The sequence below is a fragment of the Elephantulus edwardii genome, unplaced genomic scaffold (assembly GCF_000299155.1).
Source record: "Elephantulus edwardii isolate Elephantulus edwardi_28Jun2011 unplaced genomic scaffold, EleEdw1.0 scaffold00002, whole genome shotgun sequence".
Lineage (NCBI taxonomy): Eukaryota > Metazoa > Chordata > Mammalia > Macroscelidea > Macroscelididae > Elephantulus > Elephantulus edwardii.
In genome coordinates, this window is record NW_006399752.1 from 16,297,003 (window position 1) to 16,324,247 (window position 27,245).

General features: G+C 38.2%; 1 protein-coding gene across 1 annotated transcript in view; it reads right to left on the reverse strand.

Annotated features, from left to right (window-relative positions):
- KPNA5 (karyopherin alpha 5 (importin alpha 6)) overlaps window positions 1-26,974 on the reverse strand; it is a 48,308-nt gene extending 21,334 nt beyond the window's left edge. Inside the window, exons 1-8 of the mRNA XM_006879151.1 lie at window positions 26,846-26,974; window positions 25,938-26,039; window positions 25,719-25,818; window positions 23,860-23,954; window positions 22,179-22,310; window positions 19,476-19,564; window positions 10,965-11,064; window positions 671-834 (exon numbers count right to left, since the gene is read on the reverse strand). Coding sequence (XP_006879213.1) covers window positions 671-834; window positions 10,965-11,064; window positions 19,476-19,564; window positions 22,179-22,310; window positions 23,860-23,954; window positions 25,719-25,818; window positions 25,938-26,039; window positions 26,846-26,974 — 911 coding nt within the window. The remainder of the gene's footprint in view (window positions 1-670; window positions 835-10,964; window positions 11,065-19,475; window positions 19,565-22,178; window positions 22,311-23,859; window positions 23,955-25,718; window positions 25,819-25,937; window positions 26,040-26,845) is intronic.
- Between the last annotated feature and the right edge of the window lie 271 nt (window positions 26,975-27,245).

A 27,245-nucleotide genomic window follows, 5' to 3' on the forward strand; every position in this document is an offset into this window, starting at 1 on the left:
TATGGAAAAACAAAAAGTTAAAAATTAATTTCTTTGAACTGTAGTGCTGGTGAGAAATATTGAATATACCACAGGCTGCCAAAAAAAAAAAAAAAGAAACAAATCTGTCTTGGAAGAAGTGTAACCGCAGTGTAAGAGGCAAGGATGAAAAACTCCATCTTACACACTCTGGCCATGTTATCCGGAAGGTTAGTCCCAGAAGGAGGATACCATGCTTAGAAAAGCACAGTGAATAAAAGCAAAGGAGACCTAAGAAGATGGAGGGGCATTAACAAGGAGTTAATTACAAAAGAGATTGTGAGAACGCCACAGGAGCAGACAGGGTTTCATTCTGATGCACATAGGGCTGTGATGAGTAGGAACTGATTTGACAGCATCTAAGAACAACAATAACATTTTTTAAAAATAACACAGAAGTAATCATATCTCAGTATAAAAGAAAAATTGTATTTTAAAAAAGTAATCATATTCATTAATAAAATAATTACCTTCAACTATAGGATATACAATTCTACTATAAAGTGTTAAGTCAGTTTGTTTTTAGCTCTTTTTTAAAGACAGTGACTCCTGAGAAGCTTATGAGGCTACTACTCTAATTGCTAAATTTAACACATAATCATACAACCATTAAGAATAAATTATAATTATAAAAAGAATAAATTATAGTTACATCAACAGTTCGACCAATCTTCGACAGACTCCAGAATCGATGACTGCTTGTATTTTATCATTGGGTCCATCGGAGAGATAAGAAAGGGCCCAACACACATCTGCTAACACATCTGGGTCACTGCTAAACAATAATCGTGAAAGGACATTTAAGCAAGGTGAAACCTAGAAGGGAACAAAGAAGCAAGATAAAAAAATTTCTCTATTTAAGTAAGTTTCTATAGGAAAACATAAAAACTCCTTTTAAAAAGAAAACTGAATACTAACCAAAAAAAACCAGAGAAAAAGATTATTTTAAATCATCAAATTTATAAACATGAAACTGATTATGATTTGTATTACTCTTTTATTTAATAATACATTCTCATAAGGTAATATAGAGTTTTTAAAAAACAATTAAGTGTGTATTTAAGATTTCATATCTACATTTAAATTATACATAAATCTTCCCACAGAGAAGCCAAAGTGTTCCAGTTAATTCTTTACTAAAATCACTGAATATAATATAGCTTAAATAAGTTGATTTACTGTAATTTAGTAGAAGTATATCAATCATTTGAGGAGCAAAAAACATAGAAAGTACATGAAAAAGGTTATCAAATAAAAGTCAGTAAACTGTTCTTTTCCTTAATGTAACAAACCCCTAAAAGTTCTGATAAGTTTTCTGCCAGAGAACATTGCCGAGAAAGCACTGGTGAAGTGTTTATTACCTCTACCACCGTGTCAAAGTCAGCTTTTCCTAAAGAGCCCAAATAGCTGCAGAAACTGCTGATGGAAGGGCCGAGCTTTGAAACAACAGTTCAAAGTCTGAAGAGCCTTTCTGAGCAATAGGGGATGCTCGTGGACTGCGTGGTAACAAGAGATCCAATTACCAACCCCTCCAGAGGCTTTGGGTTTGTCACATATTCAATTGTGGAAGAGGTGGATACAGCCATGCATTCCAGGCTCCACAAGGTGGATGGAAGGGTTGTAGAACCCAAGACGGCTGTCTCAACAGAAGATTCTCAAAGACCAGGTGCCCACTTAACTGTGAAAAAGATCTTTGCTGGTGCAATTAAAAAAGATACTCAAGAACATGACATACAAGATTATTTTGATACTACAGGAAAAGTTGAGGTGACTGAAATCATGAATGACCGAGGCAGTGGTTAGCAGAGGAGCTTTGCTTTTATAACTTTTCTTTTAGGTTTACAAATGTTTTATTTTGTTATTATCCAAGTACTTTTGAAAAGAACATTGTACAAGTGAAGGTGAGGAGGGCTGGGGCAGCTGTCCGCCAGCCCTGCCTGAGAAATGGACGTACATAGGGCACGAGGGCCGTTGGTGGCTGTCTGGGGAATGGTCCCTTGTGGATTCACATAGTGGCCGCAAAGGGACAGGCTGTGTCAAAGGCACTCAATGACTTGTACAAGTGGTGGGCCCACGAGTGGGGGTCCCCATAGGGATGGGGCACCCGGGGGCAAAGCCCCACCCCAGGCGAGGCCTCCAGGGTCAGACAGGGCCCGTCAGCAGCAGAGTGACTGCTAGGGCTGGCCGGCATTGGGGTTGGGGTAGGGAAAGGAAATAGGGGGATGTGAAGGGGAAGGAGGGGCTACCCTATTGGGCAGGCCTTCAGTATTGCTTCGGGCAACCAGGTGGACCTACTGCTAGGCAGCCCCCCAAGGGCCTGGGGCCCCTCAGAGCAACTCCACCCTAGATACAGGAGCAAAAGGGCTGCCCTGTCTGGGAGCTCTCTTGCCCTCAGGGCTAGCACTTGTGATCAGTTGACCTTTTCTACTTTGCCGAAGATCTTCTCCTCGAAGATAGGTGGTATGGCCTGGTCCTCTCACACCTCCTAGAAGACCACGCCACAGTCAAATTCGTCACTCACTTTCTTGAAACAGTATCTATAGCTGCTGCCTTTCTTGGTCAGCAACTCCTTGTATCTATAGCTGCTGCCTTTCTTGGTCAGCAACTCCTTGAACTGGCCAAGGATGACCCTGTGGCCCTTCAGCAGAGTCCAGTAAGGAGTCAGTTCCTCACAGAAGTGGTAGGCCACCATGATGCTGTCTGGTGGCGGGGCGCTTGCATCCCCCAATTTCTCCTCAGACTTTGTCCTCTGCGCAGCCTTCACTTTACTGGCTCGCTTCTCCTCCTCCTCTAGCAGCTGGTGCGCCTCCTCTAGTCTGGTCAGTGGGATGAAGAGGTAGGAAGGCTGGGCTGAGTTCCAAAGTTGGGTGCTAACCCAGGGGTGCACGATCCCATGCACTCAATGGACAGAGCCTGGAGCCTTCACGGGCCTGCTGCCTCTTGACTCCGAAAAGCCAGTGACCAGCCTTCTTGTGTCTGCTGATCTCTTTCTCGCCCTCAGTGATTCACTGCAGTATAGTCTGAATCTTCTCCACGCCCTCAGGTGAGCCTGGCACCTCCGAGGTGGCCGCACCCCAACCCACCCTGACCTTCTTGACAGGCCTCCTGGACATGTCTGCTTTCCCACTGAAGCCAGACCGCTGCTGTGGCAGCAACAGTAGCAACAGGGGCATTGGTGGCTGCAGTGATGGCGGCTGCAGTAGGGGTGGCAGCAGTGGCAAAAGCAGCAGGGGCTACCCCTGCGTTTTCTGGGAAACGGCATGGCTTGGTGGCATAGGCATGCATCTCCAGAGTCCACAGGACTGCTCTGGACACAGCAGGCTACCTCTGCCTCGAGCTGCTCCTTGCTTTTGGCAGCGCCATAGTGCACACATTGATGGGCGTGCCAGTGGTGGAAAAGGCTGGCCGTGTCCAGTTTGGACCCGTTCTCGCCTGTGTGTTTGCCGTGCCCAGCTGTACTGCCCACCATTGCAGGCTTCCTGGCTGCGTGCCCACTGTTAGGAGACTGGCAGCCAGGCATGAGCAGGACCCACTGCACATGCTCATCCAGGATGCTCTCCGATCTTCTTCATGCGCATCCCGTGGCCCTGCACAGCCTTGTCTGCTTATGTGAAGGCAAGTGGTGCCAGGCCTGGGCAGGAGGCAGCTTGAGGGCTGCCCCCAGGGTGCTAGGAGCAACATCTATGTCTTCACCTTCTTCCTCCATGGGCACTCAGAGCCCCTTGATTATCTGCTTCTTTTTATGACTTTTAATGACCATGATTCTGTAAATAAATTTGTTATTCAGAAATATCAGGCTATGAATGGTCACAACTGGGAAGTAAGGAAAGCCGTATCAAAGCAAGAGATGGCCAGTGCCGCTTCCAGCGAGAGGTCGAAGTTGTTCTGGAAACTCTGGTGGTGCCACGGAGGTGGTTTTGGTAGGAATGACAACTCTGGCCGAGGAGGAACCTTCAGTGGATGAGGTGGCTTTGGCGGCAGCTGTGCGGGTGGAGGATATGAAGGCAGTGAGGATGGTTATAATGGATTTGTTAATGATGGAAGCTTCGTCTTTGGAGGTGGTGGAAGCTACAATGATTTTGTCAGTTACAACACTTAATCTTCAAAATTTGGACCCATGAAGGAAGGAAACTTTGGAGGCAAAAGACCAGGTTCAGAGCTACTTTCCATAGGTTCTCCATGAGTAGAAAGTGACTTGACTACATATAACAACAAGAAACAACACTCCAATCAGTTGTGAGGTAAACAAGTTATTTTACCTCTCAGAGTAACAGGAGCTGAATTAGGTAAGTTCTATGATTCTTCCAGGCATCAAATCAAACAGACCAAGATTTAAACACTACTTTGTGTTCTTGAACAAATTACTTATCATCTATTACCCTCAATTTCTTCATAAGTGAAACCAAGATAAAATAGGATTATTAAATCAGTAAGGATGCACGTGGCATCTTAGAAGCAATGCCTGGTAAACAGTAACACTCAAATTCTGGATCTTTATATTGTCATGAACATTTTTGTATCTTTATTCTTTCTTGTTAGGTGCCATTTATTTGGTTCTGATCCATAACGACTCATACAGAGATTTTTTAAATTTTTACTTGTGTGTGTGTGTGGGGTGTGTGTGGTGTGTGTGTGTGTGTGTGTGTGTGTGTGTGTGTGTAACTTAACATACACTAATAGAATCCTATATAAGTTATGTGGTGTTGAGTCTCTCTCCTCAAATACTAAATATCTGCTAAGTGTTAGATATGTCAATATGCAAACAATATTAAGGGCTTTTTTTATGTTTGGCAGCTTTCACTCTGTTTAAAAGAAAATTAGGTACTATGTTGTTTTTGTGTACCACAGAGTGGGAACTAACTCACAGTGGAACTCTCCAGCAGTTTTTCAGAGGCAGTTAATCAAATAGGAGATTGCAGTTGGTGGCCTTGAACTGTGTGCCTTCAGGATTGCAGCACAGCTTCTTGTCACTAGGCTATCAGAGCTCCCTCAGGTACTATAGCTTTCTGAAAATTATTTATGTTCTAGAGGTTTCATCTTGCCTCTAGTTATGACTCGATGCTCCTGGTACAAAAGTTAGTTAGATTAAAAAAGAGATTCTAAATTACTAAATATAACCTGCACCTAATCTTTCTTGAAAAATCTTATCTCCACCCTTCCTGCCATCTTTTCTTGAACTATTTTAATTTGCTTTTTAAACAAATACAAATTTCTGAGTTACTAAATTAATAAAGCTTATAAATGTCTATTATAGAATTGAAATAGAATCATCTTCAGCCTAACATATCTGGGCACAGATGGGCTACAGAGAATTCCACAGCTCTCAGAACTAGCTGTGAAATGCCCCAGAGGAAATGCAATAGCAAACTCAACCCATGTTTTCTGAACTTGTCTTATACCTTTATTTTATAAATATGATCCAATGTTGCATCTTCAAACTACTGAATAAGGATGAATAAGGCCAAAATTCCCTTCTGTAATTACTATGAAACATACGTGATATATGATTGTGCACACTATGCCAGAACTTTTTTACATCATTTCATCATCATAGTGTTTACAAGGGTATGCTATCTCTGTGTGTGTGTGTACTGTAAGACATAAACAAAACAAAACAAAACAAACCTGCAAAGAAACTAAGCACCAGGGGGAAAAACACACAAAAATAACAACTTCAAATTAAAAATCTTCAGATAGGTAAGACACTTTCTAGATTTATAAAAGAACAGAATCCTACATAAGGATATGGTATGTGTAGCTGAGTCAAAGCTCACTCATAGCTAACCCTCTAGCAGATTTTCAGAAGCTGCAAATCACAAGGGAGGAGACTACACACCTTTCTCCACTGGAGCAGCTGGAAGATTCACACTATCTGCCTTTGCATTGGCAGCATAACTCTTGCCTAAAAGTATGACTCTATGATCCAGACACATTAAATCAGATAACTTACAAAACAGATGAACACATCAATAAGTTAGTAATTAAATATAAAGATAAGTGATAAAAAAAACCAAGCAAAATAAATCTTAAAAATGTGATCAGGGAAATAAAACAAAAAAAAAAATCCAACTTAATGATATAGAAAAATGTCTCATAGGAAATCATAAAAAAATTTGCCAACATAAAAGTTTCGAGCTCTATTATACACATTACTTTATGAATTAGGAAAATATAGGCAAAAGAATATATATTTCTGTCTCTAATATAAATTAAAACAATAAGAAAAGCACATGCTACGCTAAAAAGTACAAATCCCACAAAACCCTTTTAAACTGAGTAAGGCAGCTGCTGCAACATTATTTAACTTTTCTCTTTCTCAAAATCTTTCTTCCTAAGACACATACATATTAAACCAAATTTCTGGTTAAAATAACTATTTTCTTCTCCTTTTTTACTTTTGAGTATTTACAGTTAGCTTCTAAATTATCCACATGTAACAAAGAACATGGTAAGCATGAAACATTGTGCAATTTTTTTCTGAATCCATAACATATCATGGGGTATCATAATAGATCAATGGTCCACTGTAAAATTAGATCTAACAGTCATGTTTTGAGTCACACAAACCGTGTTTAAATCATGATACGTAAAACTGAAAGGATAAAATATAAATGTGAAGACGTACTAGCTCATACATCACCTTTTCTGATTAGAGATCTATTATCTTGCCCCAGATGCTTTATAATTGTTGTTGTTATGTGCCATCAAGTTGATTCCGACTCACAGCTGACCTTTCAGCGAGTTCTCAAAAGCAGTAAATCACATGGGAAGAGACTGTCCCTCTTTTTCCTGCAGAGCTGGTAGATTCAAATCATGTGCTTTTGAAATAGGAGCACAACTAGGTCCTTTATAATTAGATTTTTTTAAAAAGCTCTTTTATAATTAGATTTTTTACCAAATATTAGGTGTCTCCTAGTGCTGTTCTCATTGTTCCCCTTTAATTCACACACACACAAGGAAAATGAAGTAGTATACAAAATGTATGCATGTTATTTCTATTATTAATAATGTAATGAAGACATCAGAAAGAAACTGAGGATTTATTAATAATCTAACTTACTAGCAGAATAGTATTTGTAGTAGATGAAAAAGAAGACAATCTAATAAAAAGTAAAATGGGGAGGTACAAATAACCCTGGACAATTTTTTCCAGTTTTACAAATAACAGAAAATCTGGATGAACTGGTTTAATCCTTTGAGGAACTTATGTTTCCTATAAATTAAAAGAATAACACTAGATGATTTAAAACCTAACCTTTCTCCAGCTCCAACTGCAACCATGTTCCTGAGGAGAAGCGCTACGCCTTGCCCTTAAAGAGCACCTACATGCAGGAGACTGACCAGATGGTTGGCCTGATTTGAACCTCTGACCTCCAGGGAGCTGTGCTTCAAGCCAGACACTGATGACACCCTACACCTGGGCGAAATCCTGCCTGGAGTGGAAGGAAGAAGATGGGCATGTGGTTGTGCATAGCGGTGATGGGACTTTGCCCTGCTGCCCATCTATCCTTAGTTCTGGTTCAGTGTTTCTTTTCTGTTCAATGAAATGCCCCTATTTTTCTTAAAGATGTCATTGGAAATGAAAAAAAAAACAAACAAAAAAACCTAACCTTTCCCAGTGCTGCCTGAAACAAAAACCCTTCCCTGAAACTGGTCCATGGGATTTGGACTTAAATCCTCCTAAATGTGAGACAAAAGTCAGCATGACAGACCAGCACCATTGGGAGGTGCAAGATATCACAAAAGTGACTTGTGGTCTAAGCCATCATATCAAAGGGTGAGGGGGTGGGAGGTGGTCGATGTGCTGCAGTGCAAATGACACTGATGTAGCAGGGAAAGGGAAAGGAAAAGACACACACACCAGTGGCAAGAGCACTGACCGTATGGTTATCTCTGTAAAGGGAAGTGTCTTTCATTGGCTCCTTTCACTAAGGTGCTCGTCTGTCAGATACTGTTCTGAAACTACGTACCGAAATAAAGACAAACTAAGAAGACAACTGACTATCCATTTCCGAAATATAAGAGGCCTTCAAAAACCCTATGTACAATAGAGCTCACATAGAGTAGAATAACAGACATGGCAACTGAGACCGACCACTCAAATTTAGAAAAAGAAAAGAGGAGAAATAATTGTTAAGAGAAACTAATGACTGGAGCATGAAATGTGCGATGCATGAATGTAGGAAAACTGGACATCGTTAAGAAAGAAGAGGAATGCATAAATACGGACAAATTAGGTACTGGTGAAATGGGATGGATTGGCATAGGACATTTTGAATCAAGACGATCATATGGTCTACTACACTGGTGATGAAAAGGTAGGGGGGAAAAAAGAGTTTCTTTCAAAATTAAAAAAAGTTCATTTCTAGATCCATCTTGAAATACAATACTGGGAGCAACAGGATAATATCTATATGCATACAAGGAAGACCTGTAATACCATCTATCATTCAATTTATGCACCAACAACCAGAGGCAAGGAGATGGAAATACATGATTTCTACCAACATTTGCAGTAAGAAATCAATCAAACAAGCAACCAAGATGTATTAATAATAATAATTAATAATAATAATGGGTGACTGGAATGCAAAAGTTGGGAACCAGGAAGATGGATTAGTAGTCAGAAAGCACGACCTGGTGACAGAAATGAGGCTAAGGATAGAATGATAGAATTCTGCACAATCAATGATTTTATTCACTGAAAATACTGTTTATAAGAAACATAAACAGAGGCTACAAACATGTATTTCACCTGATATTCTCACAGGAATCAGATCAATTACATCTGTGGAAGGAATCGCTGGAGAAGTTCAATATCAGCAGTAAAAACTGTGCCAGGTGCTCATTGTTGAAAAGACCATCAACTACTCATATGTAAGTTCAAATTAAAGCTAAAGAAGGTCAAATCAAATCCACAGGAATCAACATTTGATCTTGAGTCACCCATCCTGAATTTAAAAACCAACTCAGGAATAGGTTTGAGGCCTTAAACACTAATGAATGAAGACCAGATGGGCTGTGGGAGGTATCAAAAATATCATTCATGAAGAATGCAAAGGCATAAGAAGACCAAAGTGGATGTCAGAAGAGACTCTGAAGACTGCACTAGAGCACTGAGAAGCCAAAGCAAAGGGAAGAAATGAAGAAGTTAAGGGGCTGAATAGATCATTTCAAATGGCAGCATGGGAAGACAAACCAAAATATTATGATGAAATAAAGAGCTGGAGTCTGAAAATCAAAATGGCTAAACTCCCTCATCATTTCTTAAGCTGAAGGAACTAGAGAACAAATTCAAGTCACAAGCTGCAATAATTAAGGATGCTGTAGGGAGAAAACTGAATAATACAGGAAGCATTAAAAGGAGATGAAAGGAGTATAGAGTCACTGTACCAAAAAGAATTGGCTGACACAGAAGAATTTCAAGAAACAACACATGATTAAGAGGCAATGGTGATGAAGGAGAAAGTTCAGGCTGCTCTGAAGAACTTGTCAAAAATAAAGCCTCAGGAACTGATGGAATACCAAATGACATATTTCAACAAACAGATGCTGCCCTGGAAGTACTCACCATGTCGTGCCAAGAAATCTGGAGGACAACTACCTGGCCAACTGACTGGAAGAGATCTATATTTATTCCCATTCCAAAAAAAGGGGGACCCAACAGAGTGTGGAAATTATAGAACAATACCACTAATATCACACACAAGCAAAACCCTGCTAAAGATTATCCAAAACCAACTCTAACAGTACACTGACAGAGAACTACTAGAAATATAAGATAGGTTTAGAAGTGGTTGTGGCACGAGAGACATGATCACCAATTTCAGATGGATCTTGACAGAATCAAAGAATACCATATGAAAACCTATCTGTGTTTCTATGCAAAGGCATTTGACTATGTGGATCACAACAAATTACTGTTAACTTTGAGGAGAATGGGAATCTCGGAACACTTGATTGTGTTCATGCAAAAAGGAAACACTACATGGCTCAAAATAAGGAAATGAGTGCATCAGGGATGTGTCCTCTCTCCATATACCTTTTCAATCTATAAGCAGAACAAATCAACCAGGAGGCTGGGCTTTATGAGGAGGAATGTAGCATCAGGACTGGAGGAAGACTAATCAACAACCTACATCATGCAGATGATACATCCTTTTTTGCTGAAACTGAGGAGGACCTGATGCATTTAGACGGTGAAGAGATTGATATTGTTAACAACTTAGTTTGCTTGGCTCCACAATCAACACTGCTGGGACCATCAGCCAGAAAAACAAAAGAATTGCATTGGGAAAGCCTGCTGTCAGGGACCTCTCTAGAGTACTAAAGAGCAATGATGTGAGTTTGGAGACTAAGGTGTGCCGGATTCAAGGCATGGTCTTCACAAGTACTTGCTATGCTTCAGAAAGCTGGACAATGACTAAGGATGACAAAAGAATTGATGCCTTCAAGTTATGGTGCTGGAGAAGTCTTGAACATACCATGGACTGCCAAGAAAACAAATAGGTCTGTCTTGGAGAGGGTGAAACCAAGTTTCTCCTTGGAGGCTAAGATTCTGAAGCTCTGTCTCACATGCTTTGGGCATGTGGCCAAGAGACATCAGTCCTTGGAGAAGGACTTCATGCTAGGAACGTGGAGGGATAGTGCAGGAGAGGAAGAAACCAGATGAGATGGATTAATACAGTAACTGGGGCAGTGGTAGTAGGTGTGTTGGAGTCAGTAAGACTGGCTCAGGACAGGGTAGGGTTCAGAGTTGTTGCACATGGTAGGGTCGCTACGAGTTGCAGGCAACACAACAGCACGTAACAACAACTACAACAACATGTGACAAATATTGTGAAGAAATTAAAATAGTTTTTCTAAAAAGTCTCTTCCATAGCTAAAATTTACCATAAAGAGACATTAAAACCTATAGATTCTAAATTTATGTATTTTGCACATACCTTCCTAAAGTTTGGAGGAGGGTTTTTGCCTCTACATAAATTGGAGAGAGCCCATACAGCATTTCTGGTTGTTGTAAGTCTGTTTGAATTTGTTAATAACCTGTCAAGAAAAAGAAAAAGCCAACCATCATTTTACATTCATTTTTTTCTTTTTATTTTCTGTCATAAAACAAGTTACTAACACATTTTTGTTAGGTGTTCAAACTGAAAATGGGCTGACAGAACAGGAAATGGGAGTCATTAAAACAATAAACATGTTTATGCATAACAAATGTAAGCATTTATTTTCATTTTAAATGAAACCTTTGAAAATAAGAACTTTCTGGCATTGTAACTTCTCCTTAACTAGCCCAAGGCTAGCCCAGTAGTAATATTTAAGGTGACAATCTGCATTCCTGGTATGCTTTCATGGTTCCAGAAAGAGCAAAGTAACCCTTATTATCAAGGATATAATCTTATTATTAAGGAGATAATCAAGGAGATTGATCTGTCTAAAGGACAGATAAAGGTGCTTGCCTTTGTTTTTTCTAACTCAGGACTCAAGTGGAGAAGGTGCTACCTGGAGAATGTTTCCTCCAAAATACTGAAAGACAAATAAACAAAGCACTCATGTTTGAGGCAAAACAGAATATTCTCTTTGTTTAGTGGAGCTCTGGTGGCTTTTTGTTGTTTTAAAACAGTCAGAACTGGGTGGTTCACTCTCCAGTGGGTTTTCAGAGGCAGTAAATTGCACCAGAGGAGATAGCCCACCTTTCTTTCACAGCCAGGTGATATTGTCAAACCTTTGTGTTGGCAGCCCTGTGAATCTACGATAGGAGATGGGCAATTTACTGTCTCTGCAAACCTGCTGCAGGATCAGCTATGAGTGGATTTTAATTCCATGGTACCCAGCAATAGCAACAGAAAGACCCTATAGGGTTTCCAAGGCTATAAACTTTCCATAATGCTGCTATCACCGGGACTAGCCGGGTGGAAGGGAAGGGCTGCAGTATAACCTCATGTTTAGGAGCAGAGTACTGAACCTCGGGGTCACCGGGTTCTTTCCTTTTGAGAATAAGAATTTAAAAATCTCAACTAATACAGGTGAAAGGTGCCATACTGATGCAAAGGTGAAGTACAAGGCTGCTGACCAAAAGGCTGGAGATTAGAAAGTACCCAGCCGTTCCTGACAGATGTCCTGGCAGCCTGCTCCTGTAGAGACTGCAACCTAGGAAACCCTAAGCAACAGTCCTGCTGTCACAAAAGGGAACTGATTCTGAATGGACTCAATGACACCTACCAACAACGCAAGGACATCCAGAAAGCCAGGGCAAAATGTATATACAGAAATGACCAGAGCAGACTCTAAGTCATCGAATCTGGCTGACCATTATGCTCAGCACTAGCAGAAAGCAGAGGCAAAATCAGAGCTGTTGCCTGTCTAGATAAGCAGTGAAGCAGTACAACACAGAGACAATCTGCAGAGAAACTAACAAATAAATCTAAACCGGTTGCCATTATTTGAATTTGTGGTGTACTCGTGTGTGTTAGAGCAGACCTGTGGGCTTTTAATGGCTGATTTTTTTTTAAAGTCAACTTTCCTCTAAAGCTACCCTGGGTGAACTCAAACTCCCAACATTTCAGTAAGTATGTGAGCATATCAGAGACTTCTTACTTTCTTTAGTCATGTGTCTTTGTTAGCGAGGGCCATTATAACAGAAATATGACAAGTAACTTTACCAAACCACATTGATTTTCTCACAGTTTAAAAGATGAGAATTTCAAAAGCTGCCTCCAGGGGAAGACTGTTTGCTCTGGGGAGAAAGTCTGTGTGTCTCTTTTAAGCTTCTATTTTTAAGTTCCTTGGAGATCACGTGGTTTATATCTTCCCTGTTTGTTTGTGAATGTTTGCTTACTCTACTCTTTCATAAATCTCAAGAGATATAGATTTAACAAACACCCACTGTACCATTAACAAATCAAACATTATTCATTCTGAAATGAGATTAAAACCACAGATACAGAGATTAATATTGACAATTTCTTTTTCTAGACACAATTTAATCCCATTTAAATTAACCATTATACTGTTGGGTCCCTCTAAATTCCTGACCTCCTCCACTCAAAACACATTCACCCCATTATATGATCTGAAAGTATTACATCAACTCCAAGTCTTAGAATTCATTATCAAGTATAAATGATAATCTGAGCATATTCCTTCTGAGGCAAAATTCCTTCATCTGTGAACTTTTGAAACATGGAATAAAAGTTATCTTCTTCCAAAGAATAATGGCAGAAAATGATGAGCTATCTCCTATGTAATTTACTGCACCTTAAAACCTCCCAGAGGGTCAGCTATGACTTGGGTTCTGACTCACTGGCACACAACAAGGACTGGGTAGACATTCCTGTTCTAAATGGAAGAAAGTGGGAGGGTAAGAAGTAGTAACAGCATGAAGGATGTAAAAAAACTCCCCCAGAACTAAGTATATTCACATGCCAATTGAAAAGAAGCGTGTTGTGTGTATGTGTGTGTGTTTGTGGGTGGTTGTTTTTAATATCTAGGCTAGGGCCCTGTCCTCCATTCTCTGACCAAGCTCTGGATTTTGGTCAGTGGTCCTGGCCTTCAGCAAACCTTCCAGGCTAAACAGTATGACTTCACTCTGATGGCTTTGAGCAGCCTCATTCTCCTAGCCCACCAGAGAGTCACTCTGAAGTCTTTGGCCCCTCTCGAGGTGACTCGACAGCACATAACAACAACAACAACAACAGAGCTAATGAAGCTTTATTAAGGGGGCTCCCGGATGGGATCCCTTGGTCTGAAGAGAGAGACAGACCAGGGGAAAAACCGTGCCTGTTTTCTTGGGTTGGATTTTTTATAATAATATCTCACATACAAGCATTTTACAGAAAAGAACAGAAGACATTTACCCAATTAGAAAAATGACTGATAGATTCAATGTTGTTATCCACCCTTGCCATGTATATTTTGACCTACCCCTTTCCCTACTCCACCAGCATCCCTTTCTACTTCCACCTACACCATCACTCTCCACTAGACTCGCCCTTGATATGATGGCTTAAGTCTCAAGCCATCACGATTTCTGTGATTCTGAACACCTCATGCTGCTGCCAGTTTCATATGATGCAGCTAGTATCTCTTCAATTTGAAGTCTCTGAGTACAACTGTCAGGTGCAAGTATCAAGGACAGCTTTTTAGAAAGTTCTGAGAAAATGTCCTTTGTCTTGAACTTCAGCTCCAGGATTGACTCTTGTGGGCTAATACCTCTTCTCTTCGATTTGCAGCAAAGTACTGCTGCAAGAGGATAGCTTCCCTGGGGGGAGCAAGGTGTCCTCTAGAACTGGGGCATAATTTTTGTTTCTTGCTGCAAGGTGGCAAGGTCAGGAAAACTCCAAATCCATCTCCTCCCCCAGGCCCAAAACTATTTTTTCTGGGAGTGCCAGGCCATGGATGCCCCCAATTGGTACAGATAAAATTTAAAAAGATATTGATAACCTTGTTGAAATTTTCACAGCACTTAGTATACTCTTCGAAAACTTGCTTCCAAGTTGGTCAAAGTCGAAGCTTTTAGAGAGATATTTACCTCAACCACTTCACCTCCCTGACCCATGTCTACTGCTTCTTCAACTCTTAAGGACTGATTTATAGCATAATAACTGATCACAATAGAAACTCTGGAGGATCAATGCAGATTCTGACTGAATAGTGATGACTATGGCTTTGAACTGATCACTGAAGGCTGATGTTTTGCGGTTATGTGCCGTCAAGTTGCCTGTGACCCACAGCAACCCTATGTACAAAAGCTCTGAAGCTTGCCCTGTCCTGAGCCAGTCACACTAATTCCAACACATCAACCCCCATTGCCCCAGTTACTGTATCAATCCATCTCATCTCTCCTGCGCTATCCCTCCACCCTTCCAAGTCTAATGTCCTTCTTCAAGGATCAGTCTCTCCTGCCATGTGCCCAAAGTATGTGAGACAGAGCTTCAAAATCCTAGCCTCCAAGGAGAAACCTGGTTTCACCCTCTCCAATAGGCCTATTTGTTTTCTTGGCAGTCCATGGTATGTTCAACACTCTTCTCCAGCACCACAATTCAAAGGGATCAATTCTTCTTCTGTCTTCCTTGGACACTGTCCAGCTTTCTGATGCATAGGAAGTAACTGCAAAGATCATGGCCTGGATTAGGCACACCTTAATCTCTAGACTGACATCACTGCTTTTTAACACTCTGGAGAGGTCCCTGACAGCAGATTTTCCCAATGCAATTCACCTTTTGATTTCCTGACTGCTGGTGCTAAGAGTGCTGACTGTGGAGCTGAGCAAGCTGTAACTGTTAACAACCTCAATCTCTTTTCCATCTATCATGGTGCTGCCAATTGGCCCAGGGGTGAGAATCTCTTATCTTCTTGATGCTAAGCATCAATCCATATTGAAGACTACAGCCCTTAACCTTCTGCAGCAAGCAAGCAAGCGCTTAAGGTCTTCAGTATATCAGGTTAATTAACTCATGAGTATCATGTCAATCTGTCTTTTGTGTCAAGGACATTTTAGCTATGTCCTCTTAAGATAATTTTCTTCAAGGTGTTACAGCTCATACGATAAACCTGTGGATGACCAGTCTCATACTAATGAATGTGAAAATTAACCATATGTCGTTTGTAGCTACAATTTCAAGTAGCTTCTTTGACATATACCCAACCCCTGCAAATAAGCATGGATTTTGTGCTGTGATAAATGCAGATCTGTTTCAATCCTTAAAAAGAACTAGTCCTACCCATCTCCAGCATATCTATAGTAGCATTTATGCACACAGGTGTCACTGCAATGAATGGATCAAGGACTCCTACCTACTGAGTGGACACATGTGGTCTGTTTCAGGGGAAGTTGCTTTGTTCCTCCCTTGCTGTCAATCCACAAGTAATAGAATGGTGTGCTCTATGATAACCTATCTACCTAATGTCCACAAGTTTCAAGACATCACAAGATTTTCAATAAATAAGCCTCACAGTACAGATCTTAACCTATGTGAATATCACCAATGCTTACAAAGGGTGCCCTCTACTGGTAGGTTCACCTTTTTCCAGAAGCTTCCATTTGCTGGTATTACCACCATAAAATGTTGATTCTGACTATATGAAGATTTCAAGCCAAATCCTAGGTGTTTCATCCTTCCAATAGCAGGTACTTCAACATGGCAACCCCTGGAGCGCAGTGTATTGACTGATTTCATTCTCCACTCTACCTGGTTGACCTTAGACCCTACATCTCCACTACTATCATCTGAAGGCATGTTTCATTCAGTCCAGTCAATACCAAGTCATATTCTAAGTGTAAAATACTAAATTCATATTTCTATTTGGTATTGTTAAGAGCCCTATCATACTTTAATGCTCTGAACTTCAATTTCTGCTCTGGTATTTATGTAGCACATATCTGTGACTTTGAAGAAGTTACTTGATCTACTTGTACTTTTGTTTCCTCAGACACATCACTTTCTTTCATAGGATCTGCACTCTAGTGAGATACTAGGCATGAACTGATTTTATTTTTTTTTTTTAGTTTGACAATTTTGCTACTGTTAATTGTTTTGTTGAAGCTCAACATCAAGAAAACAAAGATTCTCACCACTGGGCCAACTGGCAGCATCAGTATGGATGGTGAAGAAATTGAGATAGCTAACAGTTTTAGTTTACTTGGCTCCACAATCAACACTCTTGGTAACAGCAGCCAGGAAATCAAAAGACGAATTGCATTGGGAAAGTCAGCTGTGAGGGACCTCTCAAGAGTACTGAAGAGCAATGACAATGATGTCAGACTGGAGACTAAGGTGCACCTGATTTGGGCTATAGTCTTCGCATTTACGTGCTATGCATCAGAGAGTTGGACAGTGAATAGGGATGACAGAAAGAGAATTGATGCCTTTGAGCTGTGGTGCTGGAGAAGAGTATTGAATATACCATGCTAGGAGAATAAACAGGTTTGTCCTGGAGAAGGTGAAGCTGGAATGCTCCTTGGAGTCAAGGATTCTGAGGCTTCGTCTGACATATTTTGGGCATGTTGCAAGGAGGGACTGGTCCTTGGAGAGGGACATCATGTTTGGCAGAGTGGAGGGGTGGCGAAGGAGAAGAAGACCTTCGATGAGATGGATCGATTCTGTGACTGGAGTGATGGGAATAAGTGCGTTTGAGATGGCTAGTTTGGCACAGGATAGAACGGCGTTTAGAGCTCACAAGCAACTCGATGGCACGTAACAACAATTGTTTTGTCTCTAAATATTCTATGACACAGTCAAGGCAGATTCATTTATTCAACAAGTGAATTGTGCACACTGTGTTTTAGGTTCCTATTGTTCAACCGCGAGATTAAATAATATTTGCTTTCTTGAAGCTCCTATTCCTATGTCATGAAGTTAGTTTAACATATAGTTAAACCAATCTGAAGTAAAAATACTTTCAAAAATCCTTTAATAGTGATGAGATTTTTTTTTTTAAAAAAAGAACCTGTTTTGCCAACTGATAGAACAGATCAGACATTGAAAAAGTCTGCTTTGAGCAGGCATTCACTGAGACTTGGATACGTAGGAACTGGAATAAGAATATACCAATAAAAGAAAAAAAGTGCCCGTGTTATCAAAGTATAGGAAGGCCTGAGAGGCATCAAACAGTGAGCTAAAAAGAGACCAGAAGATACTGCCTCTTTTGGAAAGTCATCCTTGCATCCCAGTCCTTAGCCTCCTTATTCTTCATTTCCACTATAACCTATTTTATAACAGCATATTTATATGAAGTTGCTTATTTAACTATTTAGCACTCCTTAAGATTATGAGCTTGGAAAAAGCTAGTAGTATCTTTTTGCCCCCTTGTATATTCAGTACCTAGAACAACCTAGACAATATTGGATACAGATAACTGTTTGATGAAAGAGATAAGAGTTAATGAACTGCTGTATGTCAGCTAAGTTTATGTTCTTCAGGATACCAGAATTATGTCTAGTCTTCCCAACTATGGTCATTAAAAGGAAACAGTTTTAATTTCATGTCTGAAAAACAACTATTTTAAACAGAGTTAGAACTACTTCTTAAAGAGTAGAGTAAATGCTTTTCTGACCAGAATGGTGTGATCTTTTCTCAGTAATATTCAATAAGAACTTACTTGGGATGAAAGATACACTAAGAAAGAGTTTCCTTGGGCAAGAAGAAATTATTATTTAAGATACAAGCATATGAAGAAATGTTTATATTTTACAAATCAATATACACAGGATCTTTAGTAAAAGATGTCCTCACACTTATAATGAGAAATTGAGAATCAGTGTTTGAGTAACTTAGAATATTATAGCTGTAATCTGTAAATGTAAATATCAAACTTAGGATTGCTGGTATTACATTCCAACTTTTAAACTACTCGCATATTTGATCTGTCCTATCAGAATAATGCCCTATGCTGCTAGTAGCATAAATCATTGTTCAAAGTTCACATTATTTGAATCTCTTGTCTTTAGAGACTGCGTAAGTACAGAGGATTATTAACTTGGACATTATTGCTGGCTTCCCTGTTCAACAACTAAAGTACATACATGGGCAAGATGACTGGTTCCAAATGAATTTGGGAAGATTTTAGCCCTAAGTGTAAAACCCCCTAAAAACCCAAAATTCTAAGTCTTTGTGAAAATCCACCCTATTTTGTTAGACTTACTAGCAACAAGTTCTCCTTACAGGAAATGCAGAAGAGGATCAAATGTGAAGAGCATATGGATAAAGGTTAAATGAAAGAATGATTTATATAATGCTTCAAGTAAGAAATGCTGCTATGATTTTGAAGGAAATATTTTAAATTGAAATACTAATTTAATGGCTTTTGGTTGCTACGTGGCATCTGCTTAATGTAAATTATTTAATAATTCATTGTATAGTCAATTTATGTACATAGTAAATTTATTATTTAGCAATTAAAAAAATTAATCATGGTGAGCTTTTTCCCTCACTTACTTTCAGCTTGTTGTCAGAAGGCATGAGCTCTTAGGAGATATCAGGATTAGAAGGTTAAGAAGGTCATGGATGAAGAGGTAGACCTTCAAGTAAATGATTGACACAATGATAGCAATAACTGGCTTAAGGACAGCTAAGACTGTGATGGTGGCACAGGTCTGAGCAAGGTGGCAAGATCTAATGTGCTGGACACATGGTCGCTTTGAGTCAAGAGTTGATTTGGCAGCACCTAAAAACGGCAAATCTCCTTCTTTTGCATTATAATTATTTCATCATCTTAAGTCTCAAGAAGCAATGGCAATTGCTAAGTATAGCTTAAGGGATCATGAAAGACACAAATATATTACAATTTTAAAGTTTTCTCCTACTTTCAAATTACTGTAAGTATGACTAAATAAAAGACAAATAAATTTAAAAGCATTATATAGAACTTAATGTAAATGCAGAAATATAATGGAAACTACAGTTTCTTTTCCAAAATTAGTATTAACTTAATTGTAGTCAGTTTAAAGTACTTACTCTAAAAGTGGTGGAAGGATTTCACAATTCAAAACAAAGTCTCTGCATTCCGCATTGTCACCAGCAATATTGCCAAGTGCCCAAACAGCCTTAGGAAAATAAGAAAAAATATTTGAAGACAGGAGGTACATTACTACACCAAAGTCTGTAGATGTTTCCAATACATGCACAGTATCTTCAGTAAAATAGTCCTAGAGGTACAGTAGAGAGACATTTATGTGTAGACATAGGATTCACACCCAGCTCCCTTGACTCCAGTGTCCACGCTTCAGAACAGATATAATTGTAGGTGCCTAGTGGTGTTGTTGGGTCCCATTAAGTAGGAACCAGCTAAGTAGGATCCTCCAGCAGGTAGCACATAGGAAGAGACTGCCCATCCTTCTCCTGCACAGCAGCTGGTCAATTTGAACCATGGGTGCTTTGGAACTGAAGCATAATTTCTTACCAGTAGGTCAGCAGAGTACTTACAGATGCCATGAGTAGAATACTGAATGATCCTGAAGCATCAAAAATGGAAAGAGTACAGAGAGTCACTGTACCAAAGAGAACTGGTAAGCCTGGACGTGCTCACCAAATTGTGCCAAGAAATCTGATGGACAGCTACCTGACCAACTGACTGGAAAAGATGTATATTTATTCTCATTTAAAAAAAAAAGTGATTCAAGAGTGTGGAAATTACCAAAAAATATTACTAAAATCACATACAAGCAACACCTTGCTGAGTATTATCCAAAAATTACTGAAACAGCAGTACATCAAAGAGAACTTTCAGAAATATAAGCTGGGTTTAGAAGAAGTCATGGCACTAGGGATATCACTGTCAATGTCAGATGGATCTTGGCTGAAAGCAGAGAGAACCAGAAGAATGTCTATGCTTAATTGACTATGCAAAATCATTTGACTGTAAATCACAACAAATTGTGGCTAGCCTTGAGAAGAACAGGAATCCCAGGACACTTGATTGTGTTCATGCGAAAGTTATACTTAAACCAAGAAACAGTCATATGAACAGAGCAAGGAAACACTGCATGGTTTAAAATCAGAAGTGTGTCAGGGATGTGTCTGTCTCCATACATTTTTAATCTATATGTGGAACAGATCATTCAGGAGCCTGGACTTTATAGGTAGAAATGTGGTATTAGAACTGAAAGAAGACTCATCAACAATCTGCATTATGCAGATGACACAAACTTGCTTGTCGAACTGAGTAGGACTTGAAGCATTTGCTGCAGAATGTCAAGGACTGCAATCTCCAACACGGACCAAAACTCAATAACAAGAAGACAAAGATTTTCACTACTGGGCCAATTGGCAGCATCAAGAGGAGAGGTTGAGATTGTTAATAATTTCCGTTTGCATGGTTCCATATGCAACATTCTTTGCACCAGCAATTAGGAAGTCAAAAGACAAATTGCACTGGTCAAATACTCTGTCAGGGACCTCTCCAGAATGCTGAAGCGCAATGATGTCAGTCTGGAGACTAAGGTGCATTTGATCCTGGCCATGGTCTTTGCTACTACTTGTTATATATCAGAGAGCTGGACAAAGACAAGGATGACAGAAGAATCGATGCCTTTGAGTTGTGGTGCTGAGAAGAGTACCAAACATACCATGAACTGCCAAGAAAACAAACAGGTCTGTCCTAGAGAAGGTGAAACCAAGTTGCTCCTTGGAGACAAGGATTTTGAAGCTCCATCTCACATACTTTGAGCATGCTGTCAGGAGAGACCAATCTTCAGAGAAGGACATCATGCTTGGAAGAATGGAGGATCAGCACAGGAGAAGAAGACCCTGGATGAGACGGATCAACAAAATGACTGTGGCAATGGAGGCAGGTGTACCAGAGACAGCTCAAAATAGGGCAGGTTTCAGAGATACTGTTCATAGTTCATACTATGAGTCATAGTCAATGCGATGGCACATAGCAAAAACAGAGTGGTTAAACTCTCTTCTGCTAATTGAAAGGTCAACAGAACCACTGGTAACTTCACGGAAGCAAATTTTAGCAGTCTACTTCCAAAGACACAAGGCAGGTCTACTTTGTCTTCTAGGGTTACTATGTGTAGAAATCAATTTCATAATTAATACCAACCACAACAAAACCATGTTAAATAAAATGCTGTCTCCAAACAATGATATCTTAGGGTAGAAGGAGCAACATGGTAGTTTACAGCAACATGAGGAAAAGGGAGGAAGAAAAGACATGCTAATAGGGCAACTAACAAAAGGTCGAGAAAAAAAATTAAAACTTTTAAGATATAATTTATTTTTAATAAACAGAAAAATGGGATTTTCTTGTTTTATTTTATAATTTCCTTACAAACTGGGAAAATGTCTATTATTTTCAAGAAGAGTATGTCAACTCTGAATTTATATCAAACTTGAAAGGCCTACCTTTAAATCTGGTTCACTATGACTTGGGATAAGTTATTAACTTTCTGGGTCTCGGCATACTGTTGTATAAACAGGAAGAGTAATTGCTATCAGAGATGAGATTATTCTAACAGAAAACCTAGGGTTATGCCTGAGACAGCTAATTTTTCTTCCATTCTAATTTACCATTGAAAAGAAATAATCATATTTAAACAAATACAATGTACAGCCAGTAAGGCACAAAACTGAACATCAATTTATAATCACAAATGGTACTTTAAAAAAAAAATAAATTAAACCCTAGTAAACCTAGAAAATTGGGAACATTACCTGTTCCTGAACATCTTCATGTTCTGACTTAAGGAGTTTGATAAAAATCGGAACAGCCCCAGTTTCAATCACTACTTTGGTATGTAGGAACGTTCCAGATGCTATATTAGTTAATGCCCATGCAGCTTCAAACTAAGAAAAAATAAAAGCAAGGTAAGTAAATAAACTCACTAAGGAAATGTTAAGAGAGGAACAGAAGGAATAAAGCCTTAGCTTAACAAAGTTTAGAAGATTGCTTTAAGATTAAGATTCAACATGAAGTCAGGTTTCAGACATTAAAGTCCTTAATTAAATAACAAAAAAAATTCCTTCAGAAAGGAAAAATAGGGAGTATTGAAAATACATAAAGTCATAAACAATATACTAACATAGATGCATGTATTTAATTCACAAAACATCTAGTGTCTACAATTAGAGAGCCAAGTATTCTCAAAAAAGCCAACAAAAAAATAAGAGGCGCTACTTAATAGATAAAAAGTAAATTTACAGAATTTACAATCATAAAAACTTTTGTTTTCCTAAAAATCATCTAGTTCTAACTTCATTGCAGACATAATAAAACATAAAAGAGTATAATTTGCTGTAGCAAATAGTATGGTTGTTCCTAAAAATATAAAGTTACATATCACTTCTGGGAAAATATGTGACAGCAGTGAGTGAGAGCAGGTGAAAATACTTATTCACTGCCATCTTGTCAGAACTAACTCATAGCTGACCCTCTAGCAAGTTTTTGGAGGCTATAAATTACAAAGATTTCTCATCTTCTTCCTGGTGGATGTGAAATGCCAAAAAAGCACCACCTTCTGGTTAACGGCACAACTCCCTATAAGCTACACCACCATTCAATTCTTGAAGGGATTCCTAGGTTCAAGAGGTCTATTTAAGGTCATACTTAAGGGCTCTCCTGGAGTTACTTTAAATTTCATTATCTTCAACCTGAACTTCCACATGAGCAAATGATGGTCTGTCCCTCAGCCATATATAATATATAGACACATTATATATACACATAGTGATGAAAGTAAGAACAATTTAAAAAAAATTAAAACAACTATAAACTTGTCATTTATTAAGAGATAATTAGTTGGAAAGCATTGTTTAGAAGCACTATTTTAATCACATTTTTAATGTATTATTCTCAACAGTGTATTTAAGAAAATTAATAAGTTCAATAGGTAAGAGTTAATACTAAAATGTTACAAATAGTAGGTTAACATTTAAGGCTACGTGTTTTTTTTTTAAACAAGCACACAAATACATTAAAGGTTGACAACTACAAATTTTTTATTATCACCAGCAATCATTTTATATGTTTTAAAAAATGGTGAAGAAATTAACTGGAAGATAAGTGCAAACAGGGCAGACATAATGGCTGCAATAATGTGCTCTACCACAGCAGCGAAACTGGACACGGTACAGGACGGGGCTTTTATTCTATTGCCTATAAGGTGACTATGAGTAAAAAGAGACTCAAAGGCAAGTAACCACAACATGAAAAGCTAGCAGTGTAATCCCGACAAGGGCCTAAAGGTGGTATCGTTTTTTCCTTTGTTAAGTTGATAATGAATGCTGACAATTTATTCACTTTATTTATTCAATTTATGACAGTTTTTTTTCAATAGAAACTTTAATCACATGTCATTTCTAGAAAAGAAATTAAGAAAATTTCAGAAAAACTCACCTGTAAAGTGCAATTTTCATTTCTTTCAAGAAATTTCACAAATCTCTGTACAACACCTGGTTTCTGTATAACCTGATCTATTGGTGGATTAGGTTCTGAAAATTGAAAGCGAGCTTTCATTAAGCTTTACAAAGAAAAAAGGAATGGCAATGATCTGGACAAATTATAAAACCACACAAAACATCTCATTTTTAGTTTTACAGATTCAGGTTTAAAAACTTTAACTAGGTGCAAATACAGATAAATGTTCTCTTAACTGTATTTATAGTAAGCAAATTCTATTTTTTCCCCATGAGCCATAATGATGAAGAAATTTTCCAAAATAACTCTTACAGTAAATTTATTTTTATAGATCTATCAAGGAAAACTTATTAGTACAGCTTTACAACAGTATTACACACAGGAGTGTAATACACAATTTAGGACAGTACTATAAAACAGGAGTGCAGTACACAAAACACTGACTAAGGAATAGATTCCACTAACTGAAGCACTCAATTTCCAGAGATGTTTTCTTAACTGTCATTTTGCTAGGTGATATTCTATCTTTTCATTGTTATTTATCAAAATTCTCTGGGTGGGGAGAGGTGGAAGGAAATTTTAAAAAAGTAAAAGAGACAATACATAATAATTGTGGGCCAGGTCCAAAGAAGACAACTGAAGTGACCAGTAAGACAGAAGAATATTCATACAAATAAACTCAATGCCAAGGTTCTAGAAACAAATAAACAGAAAACACAAAATATTCATGTTTAAAACAATAGAAAAAAATTTTCATAAACTAATTCTCAGTATCGATGTCTTGCCTACAAAAATCTGTTGGGTTATCTAGAATTCTTGATAAATTTATATTAACTGCAGAGGCTTTGGAAAAATTTTAAAATCTTGGGAATTTAACAAAAAATTAAAACCAAGGCATTTATTTTCCTTGTCAGGAAGAAAATAATATTTACATATATTAAAAAAAATAAAGTTTATATAACTCTCAAATTATTATCAAGGAAAAAAGCCAAGATCCCAAGAACATTTTCAAATCTCACCAGTTTACATTTGCTATTCAATATAACTGGAATAATTCTATGAACATGATAAATCAGTTCAATTTATTTAATAGGGAATTCTGAACCAAATCAATATAAAATTATACAAAATATAAAACAGTCAATAAAAAAACACACAGGGTTGGAAGTTATAGAAAAGTAGTCAACCTCACTGTTGTTAGGTGTCATCAAGTTGGCTTTGACTTACAGTGCCAAAGCTAAATGGCACACTATGGGATACTATCAAATAAGCTTTTTATTTTAAAAGAGAATCATCAGTTTGAATAGAAACAAAGAAATATTCATATAACTAACAATGGGCATGTAAATTAGTATACTGCTTATTCCCTTTGCCTCACTTTTCCATTCTTATTATTATACAGTAAGAAAGTTTTAAACTAAAAACAGATTTTATATAATATGTAATATTATGATATATAAGGAATTTGGAAAAACTAAATATCTAGGCAATTATTTTATCATCATAATTATTATTATTATGATTTTTAAAAAATTACATTCTTGATAAATATTTGTACAAAAGAAAAATTTTACTTCTAACTTGTCTCTTAGAACCGGGATTAATTTTTTCTGTTGTTTATATTACATTTTTCAATTGTTCTACAATCCACATTTGTTACTTTAATAATGTTCTAAAATAGCCACTGATTACTATATTTTAAAGAAATGCTAAGACTTACTGTGTTTGACACAGAAATGAATCTTAAAAATAGAGGCACACACACACATAAATATATACATATAAAACTAAAAAGAAATCTTGTAACATCAAATAAGTATATTAAAAACAATTCTTGCCTTTTGACAGTAGCTTTCTAAACTTCTGTGTGGCTGTTAGCTGTTGCTCAGCATTATTAGAAAAGATCATCTGAACCATATCTGTAGTAATAACTTCTTCCTAAAGGGCACAATAGAAAACATAATTTAACATTTATAAATATATCTCATGAATAACATTTTCTATATACATTACCCTTTAAATCTTGCCGAAATGTCATTTAATTTTATAATATCTACCTCTGGAATGGGTACAGTGGAACTGACATCCGGATCTTGGATTGGACTTTCTAGCATAGATTCATCATTTCTGGGCAGAGAAACATTTCTGCGTTTGAACAGCTGTGAAAAAAAAGAGTCAACTTTATCCACTGAGCTTTCCATAAGAAACTGAATTCCTACAGATATTATAGTTTTTGCTTAAGTAAACAAACTAATCATCACCCAATAATTTGGAATTCTGAATAAAGTAGTGTTTCAGGACCTCTGGTGACGTGGGAAATGTCCTGCTCACCCAAAGGTAGAGGCCCTCTAGAGGTCTGAACCCACCAGTGCCATCTGCGAATGGACCAGTAGCTACTCTGGAGAAAAACAGGCGATCTCCTCCCGTGCAGCTTCCTACGGCCTGCTAAACCCCCTGGACTATGAGTCAATTAGGATGGCAATGAATTTGAGGGTTTTATACCAAAAGGATCTAAGCAATGTGTGAGAGGTCAAACTTTCTAGGTTAAGGTAGATCCTATCTGGTAAAGACTTCTTTAAGTAATTCTTAAACTCAGATATTTTACCAATGGCTAGCTCATGCTGAGAACTTGCTGTGAGAACTATATACCAAATATCACATGTCAATGTTTGCACAAGCTGCTAGAAATATAAAAATGAAAATGAAATGGCACCTGGTCCTTAAAAAAGACTCTCCATAAAAGAATAAAACATGATTAAACTCAAAATAACAGAAGTCTATATAGTAATTTTGCTACTATTACTTCTGGAGTCCAATAAACAAAAGACTGTATTTAGCTATATTCAATTTCCTAAACACTTTTCAATTTAAAATGATGTCAGTATTAGCAATAATATGACTTTTAAAACTCCTCTATGATAATGTTTTTGTATTAGACAAAATTAAATATTTAAAAACACTTAACCTGCTCTTCTCTCTTTTGTTTTCGAAGCTGTATTCCTTCCTCTTCTCTTCGTCTACGCATTTCTTGGGGATTTAGTGCTTTATTCTTATAATTTTTCATTCTGTAGTTATCTTTTCCTGGACTAGCCATGGTATCTTAAGACACAGGGGGAAAAAAAAGAGGTATTAACAGCTCTCAAAACAAAAACGTCTTTTATAGGGTGAATAAGTTCACAGGTCGCTCACAGGGAGCTCGAGTGACACAGTCCTTAGGAAGCTACCCTGCTAACCCCAACCCAATGCCTGTGCTGGACAGAATCCACTACCAGTTCTGAGGGAGAAAGATGGGCCATCTTGCACCTTGTGATTTGCAGCCTTTGGGGGGGGGGGGGAGAATCACTGCATTTGAGTTTCTGAGTTAA